The sequence below is a fragment of the Cygnus atratus genome, chromosome 14 (genome assembly GCF_013377495.2).
Source record: "Cygnus atratus isolate AKBS03 ecotype Queensland, Australia chromosome 14, CAtr_DNAZoo_HiC_assembly, whole genome shotgun sequence".
Lineage (NCBI taxonomy): Eukaryota > Metazoa > Chordata > Aves > Anseriformes > Anatidae > Cygnus > Cygnus atratus.
This window is the reverse complement of record NC_066375.1, coordinates 1905564-1920061: the sequence shown is the minus strand read 5'-3', so window position 1 is coordinate 1920061 and position 14498 is coordinate 1905564. Positions and strand designations below refer to the sequence as shown.

Here is a 14498-nt window from a genome sequence, read left to right as displayed (position 1 = left end):
CCCAGAGGTGACTGGGAAGGGCCTGGTGGCACTTGGGGGGAGCAGGGGCCCTGGTGCAGGAGCCTGGCATGGGGGGAAGCCCATGGACAACGCGCTCCTTTGGGCCTAGGTGCACAGGGATTTAAAAATTGGTGCTTTTTGAAGCCTGAGTGTCCGTAGCTCTGCCATCCAGGCAGCATGTGCTGTTGCTTTTGTTCCCGAAACATTTATGATCCTTCTTTTCCTCTCCGTGTCACGGTTGAAAGTATTTTCTTTATTTCCCTTGAAATAATAATGTAAATCTGGGAACTGGAAACCTCTAGCCTGGTTTTAATTTTTTTTTTTTTTTTAGAACAGAAATTGGGGAACAATTAAAATTATATTATTCCTGGCAGCGAAATTCCTTTTTTATTAGCTAATTTGGAGTGGTTGGGTTGGAAGCTGCTTTCCCACGTGCGTGCACGCGTGGAGCACACTGCCCAGGGGAGCTTGCCTGAGGCTGCTGCCCTTCAGCTGGTGGCACAAGGAATTCAAAGGCCCCGTCTTGCAGCTCTTAATTAAGCCTTGTTTTTATCAATGGGGGTTTTGCATAAGGAAGAACCCGAAGGATCGGACTTCCAAAATCTTTTTCTAGCAGGATCTGTTTTTTATTTCTCTTAGCTGTTCGTTTTTACTACGCTTGGAAGCGCCAGTATTTTCTCCTATGCACCAGTGATAGACATTTGTTTCCCATTAGTATTTATTGGATGATTTTAGTCAAAAGCAAGCTTTGTACAAGAGCCCTCAGCATGCACTTGGCTGTTTGTTTGCAGGGCGATGTTTTCTCTCTCTGCTCGGCGTTGCACGAGCTTCGCCCTGCTGCAGCCACAGGCATTGCTCTCAGCCGGTGGATCTGCCCTGAGACAGATTAAATCAGATTACAGAGATTACAGCCACCTGTGTAAGCATCTATTTCATCAGTGCAGACGTGTTTGTGACTCAGGCGAATGGAAATAGCAGCAGTGATGTCCATGGGCTGTGCAGCTTGGTGCCGGGCACTCGCAGCTCCAGGCTGGGTCGGGCGGGAAGGGTCGGGATGGGCGATATTTGGTTGTGGGCATGCACAGGACCGAGTAATAAAGCTTTTGAACAGCACATGTGTAATGTATGTAGCTAAAATCATTAGAAAAACTTGCATTTTAGTGGCATGCAAGTTCCTGACTTGAGATGACACGACAGAAAGATTCCCATAGTTGTCCCTGCAAATACTGATTTATTAAATTAAAAACTAAGAATTAAAAAGGCCATGAAGATACAAATACCAAGCTCAGCTCTTGACCAACGCACTTATCACACTGCAGTTGATCTTATTTTGGGAGGAAACCTCCTGAAATCACAGGTCTCTGCGTACGAGGTGGTTGAAAGAAGACGAAGATGCAGGGATGTGTCCCCAGGTCCAGGTCTCGCTCCGCCGCGGCGTGCTGGTGTGCGCCAGGAGCCCTGCCTGCAGTTCGAAGGGGCTGAGCACCACAGGAGTGCATTAACAGGGAATTAGAAGCAGGCTCGAGCAGACTCACGGCCCTTCTTTTGAGGAAATAACAAATATGCTTTTACAGGAGGATAAACAGAGAATACTTGGCAATGGCCAGCCCTGGAGAAGCAGGCACGTTTGTGATTAGAGACCAGGAAAAGCTGCACAGCTTCAGCAAGATCTGATTACAGACCGAGTTTTCCTTCTGCTGGTGCACAGCTCTAGTTTCCACAACATATATCAACCGTTACTACTGCAGCCTCACATCACAGAGCAGCCTCTCCGTGTGTTTGCACAAGGAGGGATAAACCTCACGGGTTTCTCTGCTTCCCCTTCTCGCGCAGGATAACGGCCCCGCGCTGAACAAGCGGCCGATGCCCCACGCCGCCGGGAGCCCGGTGGACAGCAAGCAGATGCTGAACCTGCAGTACAACAACCCCACCCGGCTCTACGCCAACAGCAGCGCCGACTCCGCTTTGCCAGCCCAGATGAGCGGGCTCCACATCGCTTCTTCCCAAAGGTATGACAAGCGCGGTGTTCACGCTCTGTACTAACATCAGCAGGCACCGGCTCCAGCCCCCCGGCCTGGGGGCAGTGCCAGGGGGTGTCACGAGCATCACAGTCCTGTTTCTTCAAAGCACACGGTTGGGACAGGGTTGACAGGTTTTGTCCTCGTAGTTGTCAGCATGGTGCTTCCACAAACTCAGCAGCCAGCACCTGAAATGGGCGCCGGAATTGCTCGCAGAGGAAATTAACCCAGAAAACTGGGATGCTCATAAATGTGCGATCCGTTTGGTGCTGCGGAGTAAATAACATGCATAGGAAAGAAGAAGCTTTTGTATAGCCAAGAGCAGTTCATGTGGGTAATGCTAACTCTGAGACAGGCCGGGCTGTGAGGCTTTCACGTGGCTGGTGCTGCCGATGATTTATGCTCCCACGGACTGGCAAAACTTTCTGCAGGAAAGTAAGGTCTGTATCAAATACAAGGGCAATGAGAGTTTGTGTTCATCTCAGGAGCTGTGTGCCTGTATGAATTCATATTTCACTGACCCTGCAAGCCAGGTTATTCCCTGTGCTGCTTCAGGAAAGTTAATGAGTTTGGAAAGATGAGAACCACACAGAAATACTAAGAACAAAATCTGGAGTTACATGCGTGTGAGCCAAAGTCGGGAGATGAGCTCTGTCCGTGTTTGAGCAGAACTGGGGCAGAAGCGCGTTCCCTTTGAATTTGTGCACAGTCGGGCACTGCCCCGGCCTCTTCTGCAGACGAGGTTGGTTGGGGTCTGGCAGGCACGAGGGGAAGGCAGGTGGAGAAAGGGAGCCAGGTGACACCAGCAACGTGTTCAGCTCTCTGATGGGCTTCAAGGCTCTTGCTGCTTTTATTGGTTCTGTAGTGACCTGGATGTTCTTGGCACTCAGAAAGGGGACTGGAGCCCTTTGTCATGGAGCTTTTGTACGCTCTTAGGCCTCAGCACAGCATAAAAACACTTGAACTCATCTCTACTCAGCAGGATGCTTAAACATCTCCCCAAAGTATTTTTCATTTGAAATTATGCTATTTGTGTATGGATGTGCTGAACGAGCTGGCACAATGGCTTAAACTGCAATTAGTTCAGCGTACCCCAGGCGCGCCAGATGCAGGCAGCTTCGGGTGTAGATGTTGAAGGCCAGCACTTGGGAGTAAATCACGAGAATGTTTTTGTATTCCGTTCTCATGGAAGGCTGCTTTCCTCATCGAAGCTCTGGTCTTTCTGGCACATGGATCTGCTGACTCCAAGCCAGCCACACTGACACTGACCCAGAGGGGTGACTGTGGGTAACCCCACCACACGCTGTGACCCCCGTGCTGGCAGCAGGAACCTCTCCCTGTGCACTGGTACGGGGGTGGCTGGATTCCCTTGGCCCTGCATAATTAATTAAACGCATTGTTTTATCCAGTTTTTTTCAATACATCTCACGGGTGGCAGAGCAATTTGCAGTGCTTGCAGCTGCCCTCTTTCCCGAAGGCATCTGGTAGCTGGTCCTGCCCGAGCTGCGTTGCTCAACGGGGAACAGGCAGGAAACAAGTTCGTCCCCGTCGGACGGCTGTTCTCCTAGCATGGCTATGCCTGCAGGCAGAGAGGCACGGGGGAAGAGAGGTGTTTCGCAGCATCTGTCTGAAAGTGGATTAAGTCCAGGTACACCCCTGATTACCTGACACTTGCTGTTTATATCTGACCTGAGTGTCTCTTTGTTTCCAAACAGCATCGACCCCGTAAAGTCTCTCCCACGGAACAGAAATGGGATTGATGTGGAGTCAGATGTCTACAAGATGCTTCAGGACTATGAGAAGCCCGTCTCGGAGCCGAAGCAGTCGGGATCCTTCCGATACTTGCAGGGCATGCTGGAGGCTGGGGAGAACGGTAAGGAGGTCTGCAGGCGGCTGGCACCCGTAATGTCACCCGGAGGGGCCCCGAAACCTCCCCAGCAGCAGCTGGGCTCTCGCCTTCGTTCGCTCCTTCTATGCCCCTTTTTATGGCTCCCACATCCACCAAGTTGCTGCTGCTGGCTTAACCCCATTCCTTTTCCCTTCCCAAGGTCCAGAAGCTTGGCAAGCCTCAAAGGACCCGTTGGCAGGAGCTGATGGGGCATTTTTACAGAGTGACCGGCTGGGCTGCTCTGTTTCGCTGCGCGTGACTTGGAGCTAAGCTGTCTCATCAGGTTTCAAATCAGGATGTCAAGCGCACGGGCAGAAGCTCGGGCCAGCATCTGGGTGCTTGACAAATGTTGTGGCTGAGCTGGGCATCACGTGGAAGGTCTGTGGATCTGCAAACGGCATCTACGTGGCAGCTGCTTTCCCGGAATTGTTTGTTTGGATGCAGTGATTTAAAGTGGCTGTGTAAGATCAGTGATGGAGAACCGTGTGCCTTTTTAATAAACGGCATTTACACAGGGACACGGATGGTCCTCAGCAGTGCAGGAATAGAGATCAGGAGCTTTTGGCTCACTTCTCAGCTCTGTCCCAGCTTCCTGTCTGTATCATTAACTTGGGTAGTCGCCAGCTCTGACCATTCAGAAGAAGATCCCCAAACGACACATTTCTGCTTCTTTTTATTTGCCTTTCAACCTTAAGTCCATTGAGGCTTTTGTGTTCAAGCCTTCAGGCTTCTCTTTACAATCACTGGGGCTAAAATCTTCTTGTTTCCTTCCAAGAGCCTCGGACTCTAATCATGTGAATCCAGGAACTTAGATTTTATGGGAAAATAAGAACTACTGCAAATCTCATTATGAAGCTGCAAGACTTAGGGAGCCAGGCTGCCACGCTCCGGTGTCTCTGTGAATGAAATGACAGAACGGTGTTTTGACTAGGAGATTACTGCTTCTTGCTTCACAGGAAGCATGATTGCAGGTAGCTTCTGAACATCGGGAGTTTCTACCAGTTTTGGTTTTCTGGGTGCCTGTGTGGCTGTGGCCGGCTGTGGGGACACCAGGGGCAAGCACCACAGCCGCAGGCCGGCAGGGAGCTTGCTGTGGTGCTGCGCTGCCTCCCCACATCTCCTCGCCAGGAAGGAGCTAATAGGAAGGGGCCGAGATAACTCAAGCCAATAAAGCTGCTCCCCCTCTTCCTCCCATTCTTGTGCAGGGAGATGGAGCAAAACTGCAGCTTTGCTGGCTTGTTCGTTTTAATAAGGTTTTTGTTTATTTGTTTTTGTTTGGTTTCTGGTTCTTGGTTGTTGCTTTTTTTGGAAAAAAAGCAGCAATCTGCTGCAGTCACATCCTGGTGCTCCGCCAGCCTCTCTGATGTGCTTTCCATCAGGCCCGGGGGTGTGCGCCCAGCAGCAGCCCCGCGGTGCCTTGGTTGTTGCAGCGCTGTCGGTGTGTGTTTCGTAAGGGTTAGCAACGAGGTGCACCTAAGTGAGAAGCATCTCTCTTGGCAGAAAGCTCTGCAATGTTTCAGCAAAGCTGAAATCACTGGGAGTGTTTGTGCTGGGTTGTTTTACAGCTTCCACCCTGTTCCATTTTCCTTAAGCCTACGCATGTCACAAAAATACCCAGTTTGGCCCAGGGCTGCTGCGTGTTGTCCTTTTAAAGTCAGGATCTCCCCTGCTGCGCAGCTGGGTATCTTGGAGAAGGGGCTGATTTATATGGGAAGCATTTCTACTGGAAGCTCTGTCTTCTCCAGCGTTGCCAGCCCTGTCCTGGGCGCATGGCACGAAGCTCTTCGAGCGGAGGAGCCCACCAGAGGACTGGGTGCCCACCGGGGGTCTCAGAGGGACAGTGGCAGCTCAGCCCCTAAATGTCAGCACGGGGGCTGAGCACACCCCATACCCCTGCTGGGGAAGGCAGCAGCCACGGCAGCTGGCCGAGTTCCTCCCTGGCAAGGCAGAGGAAGGACCCGTGGACATGTTAGGAAGGGCTGCTTTGTCCTGCAGCGGTACTGGGAGCACTGGTGTGCAGACACATGCGGTGCTGGGAGCACTGGTGCACGGTGGCGTGCCGGATGGGAGGAGCAGGCTCTCCTGCTGGTAGTGCCCTTTGGAATGCAACATGTAAACCTGTGCAGCATCAGGAATCCACCTGTGGTGAGGCACTGATTGCAAATATGGAGAAGTCTCCTTAAAAAGTGCAGAGCCATAGTGGGCACTTTGGGGCAAAATCCAAGCACAAATTTCCAAAAATTTTGCAGTGTGCACAGATGCCTCAACCAGAAAGCACCTGTGCCCGTTCTGAAACTTCAGAGCTCAGTGGGGTCTAAGCACACCTTTAAGGGTCACCATTTGCTTCATTCCTTCCTTTCTTGTAGTTGGACCTTTGTGAAAGGAGACCTCGTGTCCCAGAAAACCTCATTTTCTATCAGAAGGTTTTATTTTAGACTATTTTAGATTAAAGTAAATGAGCCTTTTGGAAGAAGAATGCATGCAATTATAGTCTTGTTTGTTTTAATTTCCCTGGTTCTCCAAAAGACTTTCATCTTTGGCTCCTTGGTGGTGGTGGATTCAGCAGGTGCACCCAAATGTTTGTGGGCTAGAACCTCTTCTTCCTGGAGCTTTTTTGAGATTTTTGCCATTTGTCTTTCTTTCTTGACTCACTAAATAGCATTGCAGCCAGATTCATCTCTCATCTTCGGAAGACCGCGTTGCCTTTTGGCAACGTACGGGTACTGAGGTGGTGCTGTGGCAGTACGAGGGGAGAGGAGCGAAGGGCTCCTGACACCATCCACGCACCATGAGGATGAGCAGAGGGTCCGTGTGCTGTCCTGCGGGCACCTGTGAATGCTGTGCGACTTTTTGAGGGAGCTGGTCTCGCTCTTTGCTCTGTACTTCCTTACAAGCAAGTTGTGACAGGCACTGTGTGTGTTCTCCTGGGAAAATTAACTAAAGAACTCGTCTGGCTCCTTAATGAAAATTAAAAAAAAAAAAAAAAAGCTCCCAGAGGACAAGTTTTCACTCTGTGTCTGTCTAAAACTCTTGGCAGGTGAAAAACTCGACAGACTGAGCAACCCCCGGAACGTCAAGCCTCCGGTGCCGAAGCTCGGCGGTGCCATGTCTGGAATGCAGATGCTCCCCGAGTGCACGAGATGCGGGAACGGGATCGTGTAAGTGCCGCGTGCCGCAGAGCCCCGGCGTGCCCACGCAGGGACGTGGCCAGGTCGTTTCCCACCAGAAATACGAGTTAGAGGCTACAGCAGAGTCCCTGAATCCCTCGTTGTTGGGTGGTTGGTTGGTTTTTGGGGGTGTTTGTTTTGCTCACCATATCTGAAGCTGGGATCGGGGAAGACAGTTTGGCTTGCCCATTTTAAGGGAATCTTGCAGCAAAATGTGGGTGATTCATTGAACGGTTTGTGCCCTGCTTGTCACAGTAAGTGCCCAGCAGCTCTGCATGGCACCGAAGGCACTGCCACTCGCTCGCTGCCTTACTGAGGGAGAAATGCCATGAGGGTCAAGTAGAAGAGGCCTGCATTTATTTTTGTTAGTTTGTTGAGGAATTATTCTCAGGCGGATGTACGTGGGGTCAGATTTTAGGGAATAGAGGTGCTTTTCTGCTTCATCCTGTAATTCGTGCTCTGCTCAGGCCGGGCTTGGCGGTGCTGGGTTCTGCAGATGCCTGCGGCTCTGCCCTGGCACGGCAAGGGGACAAGAGACAGGGGGAAGGAGCAGGGGGCTGGAGAGGCCCCCGGTGCTGCTCGTGTCCCCGTGCCCCGCTGGGTCTGACCCACGCTCTCCCCATCTCCCCAGGGGAACCATCGTCAAAGCTCGGGACAAGCTCTACCACCCCGAGTGCTTCATGTGCGACGACTGCGGCCTCAACCTGAAGCAGAGGGGGTATTTCTTCATCGAGGAGCAGCTCTACTGCGAGACGCACGCCAAGGAAAGAGTTAAGCCCCCCGAGGGCTATGACGTGGTGGCTGTTTATCCGAACGCTAAAGTTGAACTTGTCTAAATCCCGCTCTGCTCCGCAGAGGTCAGACGGCGCTCGCCCACCCACATGCACGCCGCCGGCTTTGCAATGTGGCTGTAATCAACCCCGATTACTAAAGCCCGAGTAAAATGCCTTTTCGTAGATAAAACCGTTTACACTTGGGATCTCGAGGGGATGGTGTTGAAAGCGTATGAACAGGTTTTTCCCTTCTCTTTGACACTCTGCTTTTTGGGTTGCTGTGCCGGGTTATTAGTCTGTGCCATAACCTTATCCCAGATCTGCATAAATATTGATTCATTCCCTACTTCTTTTTCCTATAAAACTACTATACCTCCCCCCCATCTGAAAAAGCAAGGAAGATGTTTTAAAAGCTCGAAGAACATAAGGCACTTTACCAAAAGAAGCTGATTCCTCTGTCGTGACTTCAGCCTCCTGCCCGTGGATGACTGCTCTGTGCCTCCCCGCACCGGGCATCCCACACGGCTTTCCCTGCTCCCAGCCTGGCTGTTCTGTCACCTGGCCACCTCGCAGCACGCGTGGGGGATGCTGAGGACGGGATGCTGAGGCAGGATGCGGAGCCCACCTGGCTGCCCCCACGCTGCTCCTCCTGCCTGAATTCCCGGCCCCTTTGCTTCCGTCCTCCTGACTCCGACCCAGCTTCGGTTACGCTTCTGTGGTCCTCCCCGTCTGGGTCTGCTCTGACCTCGCAGCTGGGGAGGGGGAAACAAAATCCCCCCGGGCACTTCAGAGGTAACGTGAGAGCTGTTTGAGCCCACCGTGAGGCCCCGGGGCCGGAGCAAGCTGATGCAGGTCCGTGCCCATACCCTGAGACTGTGCTTTTAGCCAGGTTTCTCGTGCGCTTTATTTTACGGGGGAAAAAAATAGAGGATCTTGGGATGTTGCTTTGTTGGAGGAACGTTTTTATGTTAGTGTTTAGAGGAGAGAGGTGTTGTTTAGACACCCCGCTGTTAGATGCCACCACGATGATGGAAGCCATGTGGTTGGTACCATGAGGTCCTTTCTGAAACACATTTCTGTGCTTTATAAATGAGAAAGTACCTTCTGTACAGGCAAACTGTTTCATTTTAGTGTCACTCTTTCCCCATGTAACGGATCAGCGGGGTTTTGTCAGGGCGTTACAGGGCCAGGCAGAGACCAGGCGCTGCGGTGCCTCGCGGGGGTTGCAGCAGCTCCTTCGGGCACCAGGCTTTGGCCTCAGGACCGCTCCTGGAGGGGTGCAGGGAGCTGGGGCCTGGCAAAAGCAGAAGGCAAGGTGATTGAGGGAAAAGCAGGACACCAGCAGCACTGGTACTCCAAAGGCTGCCAGGCTGCCTTGCAGCAGGGGGGTGCTGCTCCCCCAGCAAGCTTCCCCCCCACCCGAGCACTGCCTTGCAGCCGGAGGGATGCCGGCAGCAGGACTTCCATCCCCAGCTCCTTCTCCATCAGCATTTTTCATTATCGAAGTACAAGGAACACATGGCAATTTTATCACACAGCTGAGCCTTGTTTTCCTTGTACTTGCACAGCCTCGCTCGGTAGGTTGGACCAGCTGAATGGGAACACTCGGGACAACTGTAAGTGATTAGGAGACTAACACTAATCAGGTATGAAGTGTTATTGCCCCTCGTCTGCAGGCCTCTGCTTGGAGCTCGTTAGTTTGCGATCAGCAGCAGCGTTTGTTCTGACTTCCCTTATTGACCTCGCGTTACGGGCCGGCAGCGCTGCTTCGGAGGTGGTGCTGCACCCTCTGTAGCAGCGGGGCCGTTCTGCGGCTGCACCATACATACTGCCCGCAGGTCGCTGCTGCTTCCTCTGCCTCACCCGGACCCAGGACCAGAAATCCCCCCGGGGCTCTCCCTCGGTGCCGCAGCAGGAATTGCACACCGGCCGTGTTTCATCCTGGCACCTTTTGTCCCCATTTGGTGCCATCTGCGGCCGCCTTCTCGCCCCGCAGGTGCCAGCCGTGCTGTGGCTCCAGCACAGGGAACACCTTAAAAATTGACGAGCTGGTTCAGCACCTGTGGGCACTGAGTGCAGAAATGACGTGGGGAGAGCAGACCTGGGCTTCGCCTGCGCCTTTCTTTTAATTTGGAAATGCATTCCCCCAAATCAGTTTTTCCAGACACACTCGTGACACTCTTTCCTGTGAGTTATCAGCTCGTGTGATCCCCCTGAGGAGCTTAAAGCCACCTCACACAGCGATACCCTGGGGCAGGTTGGTTTCTGGCTCCGTGTCCCGTGGCCGTGCTCTAACAGATGCCTAAAGGCAGCGACGGCTCCGCCTCGCCCCGCTCACAACAAGGGCCAGCTGCACAAGCCTTACCTGTTAATTCTATTTAACTCTGTAAAACGTTTGTATGAAATACAAAATAAAGTTGTATTGTTGGTTTTATGCCTCACGTTAATGGCTTTCGCTTTGATCCATCCCTCGGGTTTCTCCCTCAGCAGCACACATGCGTGGCAGAGGTTCTCAGTGTCTGGATAAGGCGGGTCCTGGATAAACGTTTAGAAAGCTCGTGGTACTTTTTTGTTTGGGGGGAAATTCTGCTGATGAGTCCCAGCAGCACTGTTTCCCTTGTAGCAGCGCTACTTGGGATGCGTGGAGGGAATAGCCTTGCTGCTCCCCTCTTAAAAGGGACTTGAATTTTACCTGAATTTAAAGGCAGGGTGTTTTTTCTAATTCTTCATGAAAAGAAGACCTTCCAGCCCGTTTCTGTTTCAGGCAGTAATGTGGGCCGCGCAGCTGTTGCATGCCAGCCCCTACCGCTTGCAGCCTGATTCCCCAAGCATGGCACAAAGGATTTTCTTATCCCAAATCCACGGATTTCCACTCCGCAAGCCTTAATAAAACACAAGCCCTGGGACAGAGAGCTGCACCTCTCCAGTAACTCATCGTGCATTCGGAGTCTTGCTTGAGGTCTGTCATGTGGTTTTGGGGGGGTGCTGATTTTGTGGTGTTTTTTTTGTTATTTTTTTTTAAATCATGAGCCTTTCCTGCCATTCTGCTCCCAACAGGGTGCAGAGCTGGGAAGGGCCATCATGTCCCTGCCCTGCAAACACCCGTGGGTGCCCTCTCCTTGGCACCGGTGTAACGCAGCTCACCAGGTCTCTGCATGTTTGCATCCAGAAGACCAGAAATGTCAAAAATACTGGTTCCCATCCATAAAATATTCACTTTGTCTTTATTTCTGAGGCTTTCCAGCTGGAAGGGGGGCCGATGGTCCCCGTGCTGCTCGGGTGCCAGGGCAGGAGCTGGTGCAGCCCCGTGCTGCATTTGCCAGCGGGCTCGCAGCGATCATTTCCATGCCGGGAGCACTGGCTCGAGGGGCAGGCTCGCTAATCACTGTTAATTTGGCACGGACAGGAGGGAGAACAGCAGCAAAGGCCATGGGAGAGACTGTTTGGAAGAGACATTCCCAGACGCTTTTTTTCACGGGAGTTGGGGAAAGCATCTTGTCATTTCCAAGCAGCTGAACAAAATGTCCAACGATTGTGAATTAAACATCGTGAGTTCATCTAGCGCTTCCTGCAAGGGGGTGTAATTAAGGAATTAAGGACTCAACAGGGCTGCTCTAACATTTCAGGTGAACACTGAGAGGGTGAGGATAGGCTCGCTGGGGTTTAGCAACCGTACAATAGAGGGATGTTTGCTTACATAGCTAAATCTTGATAGGCCTGCTTTGAATAGCTGATTATTATTCAATTCACTGGTACGTGGGAAAGTCGGAAGCAATGCGAGTTATTTGCCCCCAACAGATAGTTAATCTAAAAAGTTTTATTTGGAAGGTATTAATGTATAGAAATTGTTGTCTGAATGTGCCTTAAATATTTTAAAAAACAGAGCCTCTGAGGATCTGCATATGCTACGAACTCTCCAGGCCTCCATTTTCATATAGTTTGGGTGTGCAACCCCGGATCTAATTAGTGCACATATTCAAATAATTAACATGCTGACGACTCTCTCTCCAGTCCGTGGTTCTTCGTTCCCCCCCGAACGCAGACGTGCGGAGCCGGACTTGGTGCGCTGCTTGCACCAGGACCCATGCTCCCAGCCCAGCGCCCCGTGCCGGGCGCCTCCCCGGGCTCCTCCGTGCTTTGTAAAAAAGCTTTTTGCTGCTAAGATCAAACGTGGTGAAGGGCACCATTTATTAACTAAATGAGGTGGGATCGGAGCCAAATTGGTTCAAGTTCTAATTGTTTAACTTTTTCCATGCTTCATCATTGAAGTTTCCTACTTAGCCCGCATTATTTCCACCACCACACCCCCCCTTTTTTTCTGCTGCTTTTGTTTGGAGTTGTTTAACTTTGCCTTTGTTACTGGATGGCTGCCCCAGGGACCTTAAAAAAAAAATATCTCAGCTGTTCCATTTGTGTTGGGATAAAAGTCCTTGTGCCGTAGGAGGGGAGATAATGGGAAAGAGGATTGCTGGAAAAAATGTTCCCTCGCCTCCCTTTCTCATGTGTGTAAGAGGCTATTTTAATTACTTTTGGGAAAAAGAAAATCTTCCTCACACATATAATAAAACAGACAAAACTGCTCCTGACTGTACAGGAACTTATCTACGAGTTTGTTCTGCCTCTCAGTTTCTCCCAGGGAAAGCACAGGCTCACAGGGACACCCACAGCGCTCCCCAAACCCGGGAGCAGCTTCTCCCAGCAGGACACTTGAATATTTTGGATTTTTATGCAGTCCTGGAGCAGCTCTTCGTACGGGGAGGGCCTGGGCTGTGCCAGCGCTGCTGTTGGGGCGCTTCGTTTACACGGGGTCGCTCTGGCTGGGCAAAGGCGGTGCTCGGGCACGCTTCAGGCTTTCCATATTTTTAATGAGAACATTTATTTTTTGCAAGGAAGCACCCCAGCTCTTCGGTCCCTGAGCCGAGGGGCGCAGGGAGGCTGGCGGTGGGTGCCTGTCCCCCCGCGGCCCAGGGGCACACCGAGGGACACCGAGCACCGGGCTGGGCAGAGCGGGCTGGGGGGGGGGGGACCCCGGAGGGCCACGCGGTCCCTGCCCCTGTCCCCGGGCAGCAGCAGGCACCTGCGGGTGTGGAGGGGATGGAGACCCCCGGCAGGGAGTCCTGGGGTGTTCCCCGGCCGTGGGGGTGCAGGGGGGTGCAGGGGGTGCCGGAGGTACGTCGGGGTGGGGGGTGCCGGGGGGTCAGCGCAGCCCCGCCGTGCGCTGCGCCTGCCTCCTGCACCACCTAGCGCTGAAAGGCGGGACGTGCCGCAAGTCCGGGCAGGGTGGGAGAAAAACTGCCGTGCTCTGAGGATTTACAGCCTTGGGCGAGCGGTTCCTGGGTCAGCACAGCACACTGCACCGGGGGGGCAGCTCTTCTGGGAGGTAACCGGGCGAGGGCTGCTCTCCGAGGAGCAGCTGGAGGCTGCGGCGCTGCCTTTCGCCTGGTCGAGTGATGCTGTGCCGGGTGAAAGTGCTTCATTTCTTAGCAGGAGGTGGGTAGGTTTGGGGAAAGCTGCCTCCCCTTGAGCAGGTGCATTTTGGGGGGCTTTCCCAGCCTCACACCCGCACTGCAGGCTCCATCTGTGTACGTGATGCCTGCCACAAGTGTGCTTACCTGAAAAATAATCCTGCCGAGTGCCTGCCTGCCCAGCTCTCCCCAGGAGGAGAAAAGTTCACGCGTCACTGCCAGGAACCGAGAAGCGATGGCCACAACTGCCCGTAAAAGCTCCACATCCTGTAAATGGGTCTGGTTGCGAGGAAGCATTGCAGCGGGCAATCCTCAGCAGTGCTCCACGGGAGTGAGCGCAGTCACATCTGCTGGCGGAACAGCCGGTTTGCAATGGGGCAGGAGCTCAAAGGAGCCAAGAAACATTTTGTCCCAGATGCCATCAGCCCAGTGGGATGGTCAGCGGCTCCAGCCGCCCCGGTGCAGACAGCAGCAGCAGGCACAGGGGGCAGGCTTTGGGCAGAGCGCTGGGCACATCGCCCCGCTGCGGGCACAGCTCAGAGCCAGCCAACGCCCTTAGAAAATGGATTTTTGCTTTGCCCTGTCAATACGCAAGCTTTTGCATGATCCAAGTGTTATACAAACAATATGGAATTACACAACTCTGAATTATCATGTGTTTTCTTAATTCCCACTCTTGAGATGGCTGCTGGGAGCGTGACACGAGGGTCCCATGAGGCTGAGGATCCTCGAGAGGAGCTTTGCCCAAGCAGAAGGGGGAGAGTGGAGCTGCACGGGCAGTGACCACTCCGACCCCGAGCAGAGCAGGAGCTCATATAATCTCCGTGTCTGGCTAGAACCATCCCCGATGTTTGATCAAAGCAGGCTTTCCAATCCGGGGAGCACCCAGCAAAGGCTGGCAGGAGAGCAGCAGCGCTCTGCGCTACGGTGCTGGTGTGCAGGATCTGGTGGGGCCATGGCAGAGCTGGCTAGGACAGCAGGTGGTTCTCTGGCTACTAATTTGTATGTCTTCACCATATACGAGAAAACCCAGCGGTGCTTTCATGTTGAACATATGAAATTTATAATAGGTTAAGGACTCATCTGTAAAACAGATAAACATGTGTGTCTTATACATTACCACTTTTGATACACTAGATTTGCGCTCTATCCACAGCAGTTTATGAGCACTGCAAAGGATTCCTCTG

The 14498-nt window shown here is 52.6% G+C and overlaps 1 protein-coding gene across 1 annotated transcript in view; it reads left to right on the top strand.

The window, feature by feature from the left end:
* The window catches only part of PDLIM4 (PDZ and LIM domain 4), a 43327-nt gene extending 33047 nt beyond the window's left edge, over window positions 1-10280 (top strand). The window contains exons 4-7 of the mRNA XM_035560741.2: window positions 1834-2009; window positions 3734-3891; window positions 6944-7064; window positions 7705-10280. Of these exons, the coding sequence (XP_035416634.1) occupies window positions 1834-2009; window positions 3734-3891; window positions 6944-7064; window positions 7705-7909 (660 nt within the window). The 3' untranslated portion in view covers window positions 7910-10280. The remainder of the gene's footprint in view (window positions 1-1833; window positions 2010-3733; window positions 3892-6943; window positions 7065-7704) is intronic.
* The last annotated feature ends 4218 nt before the right edge of the window (window positions 10281-14498 follow it).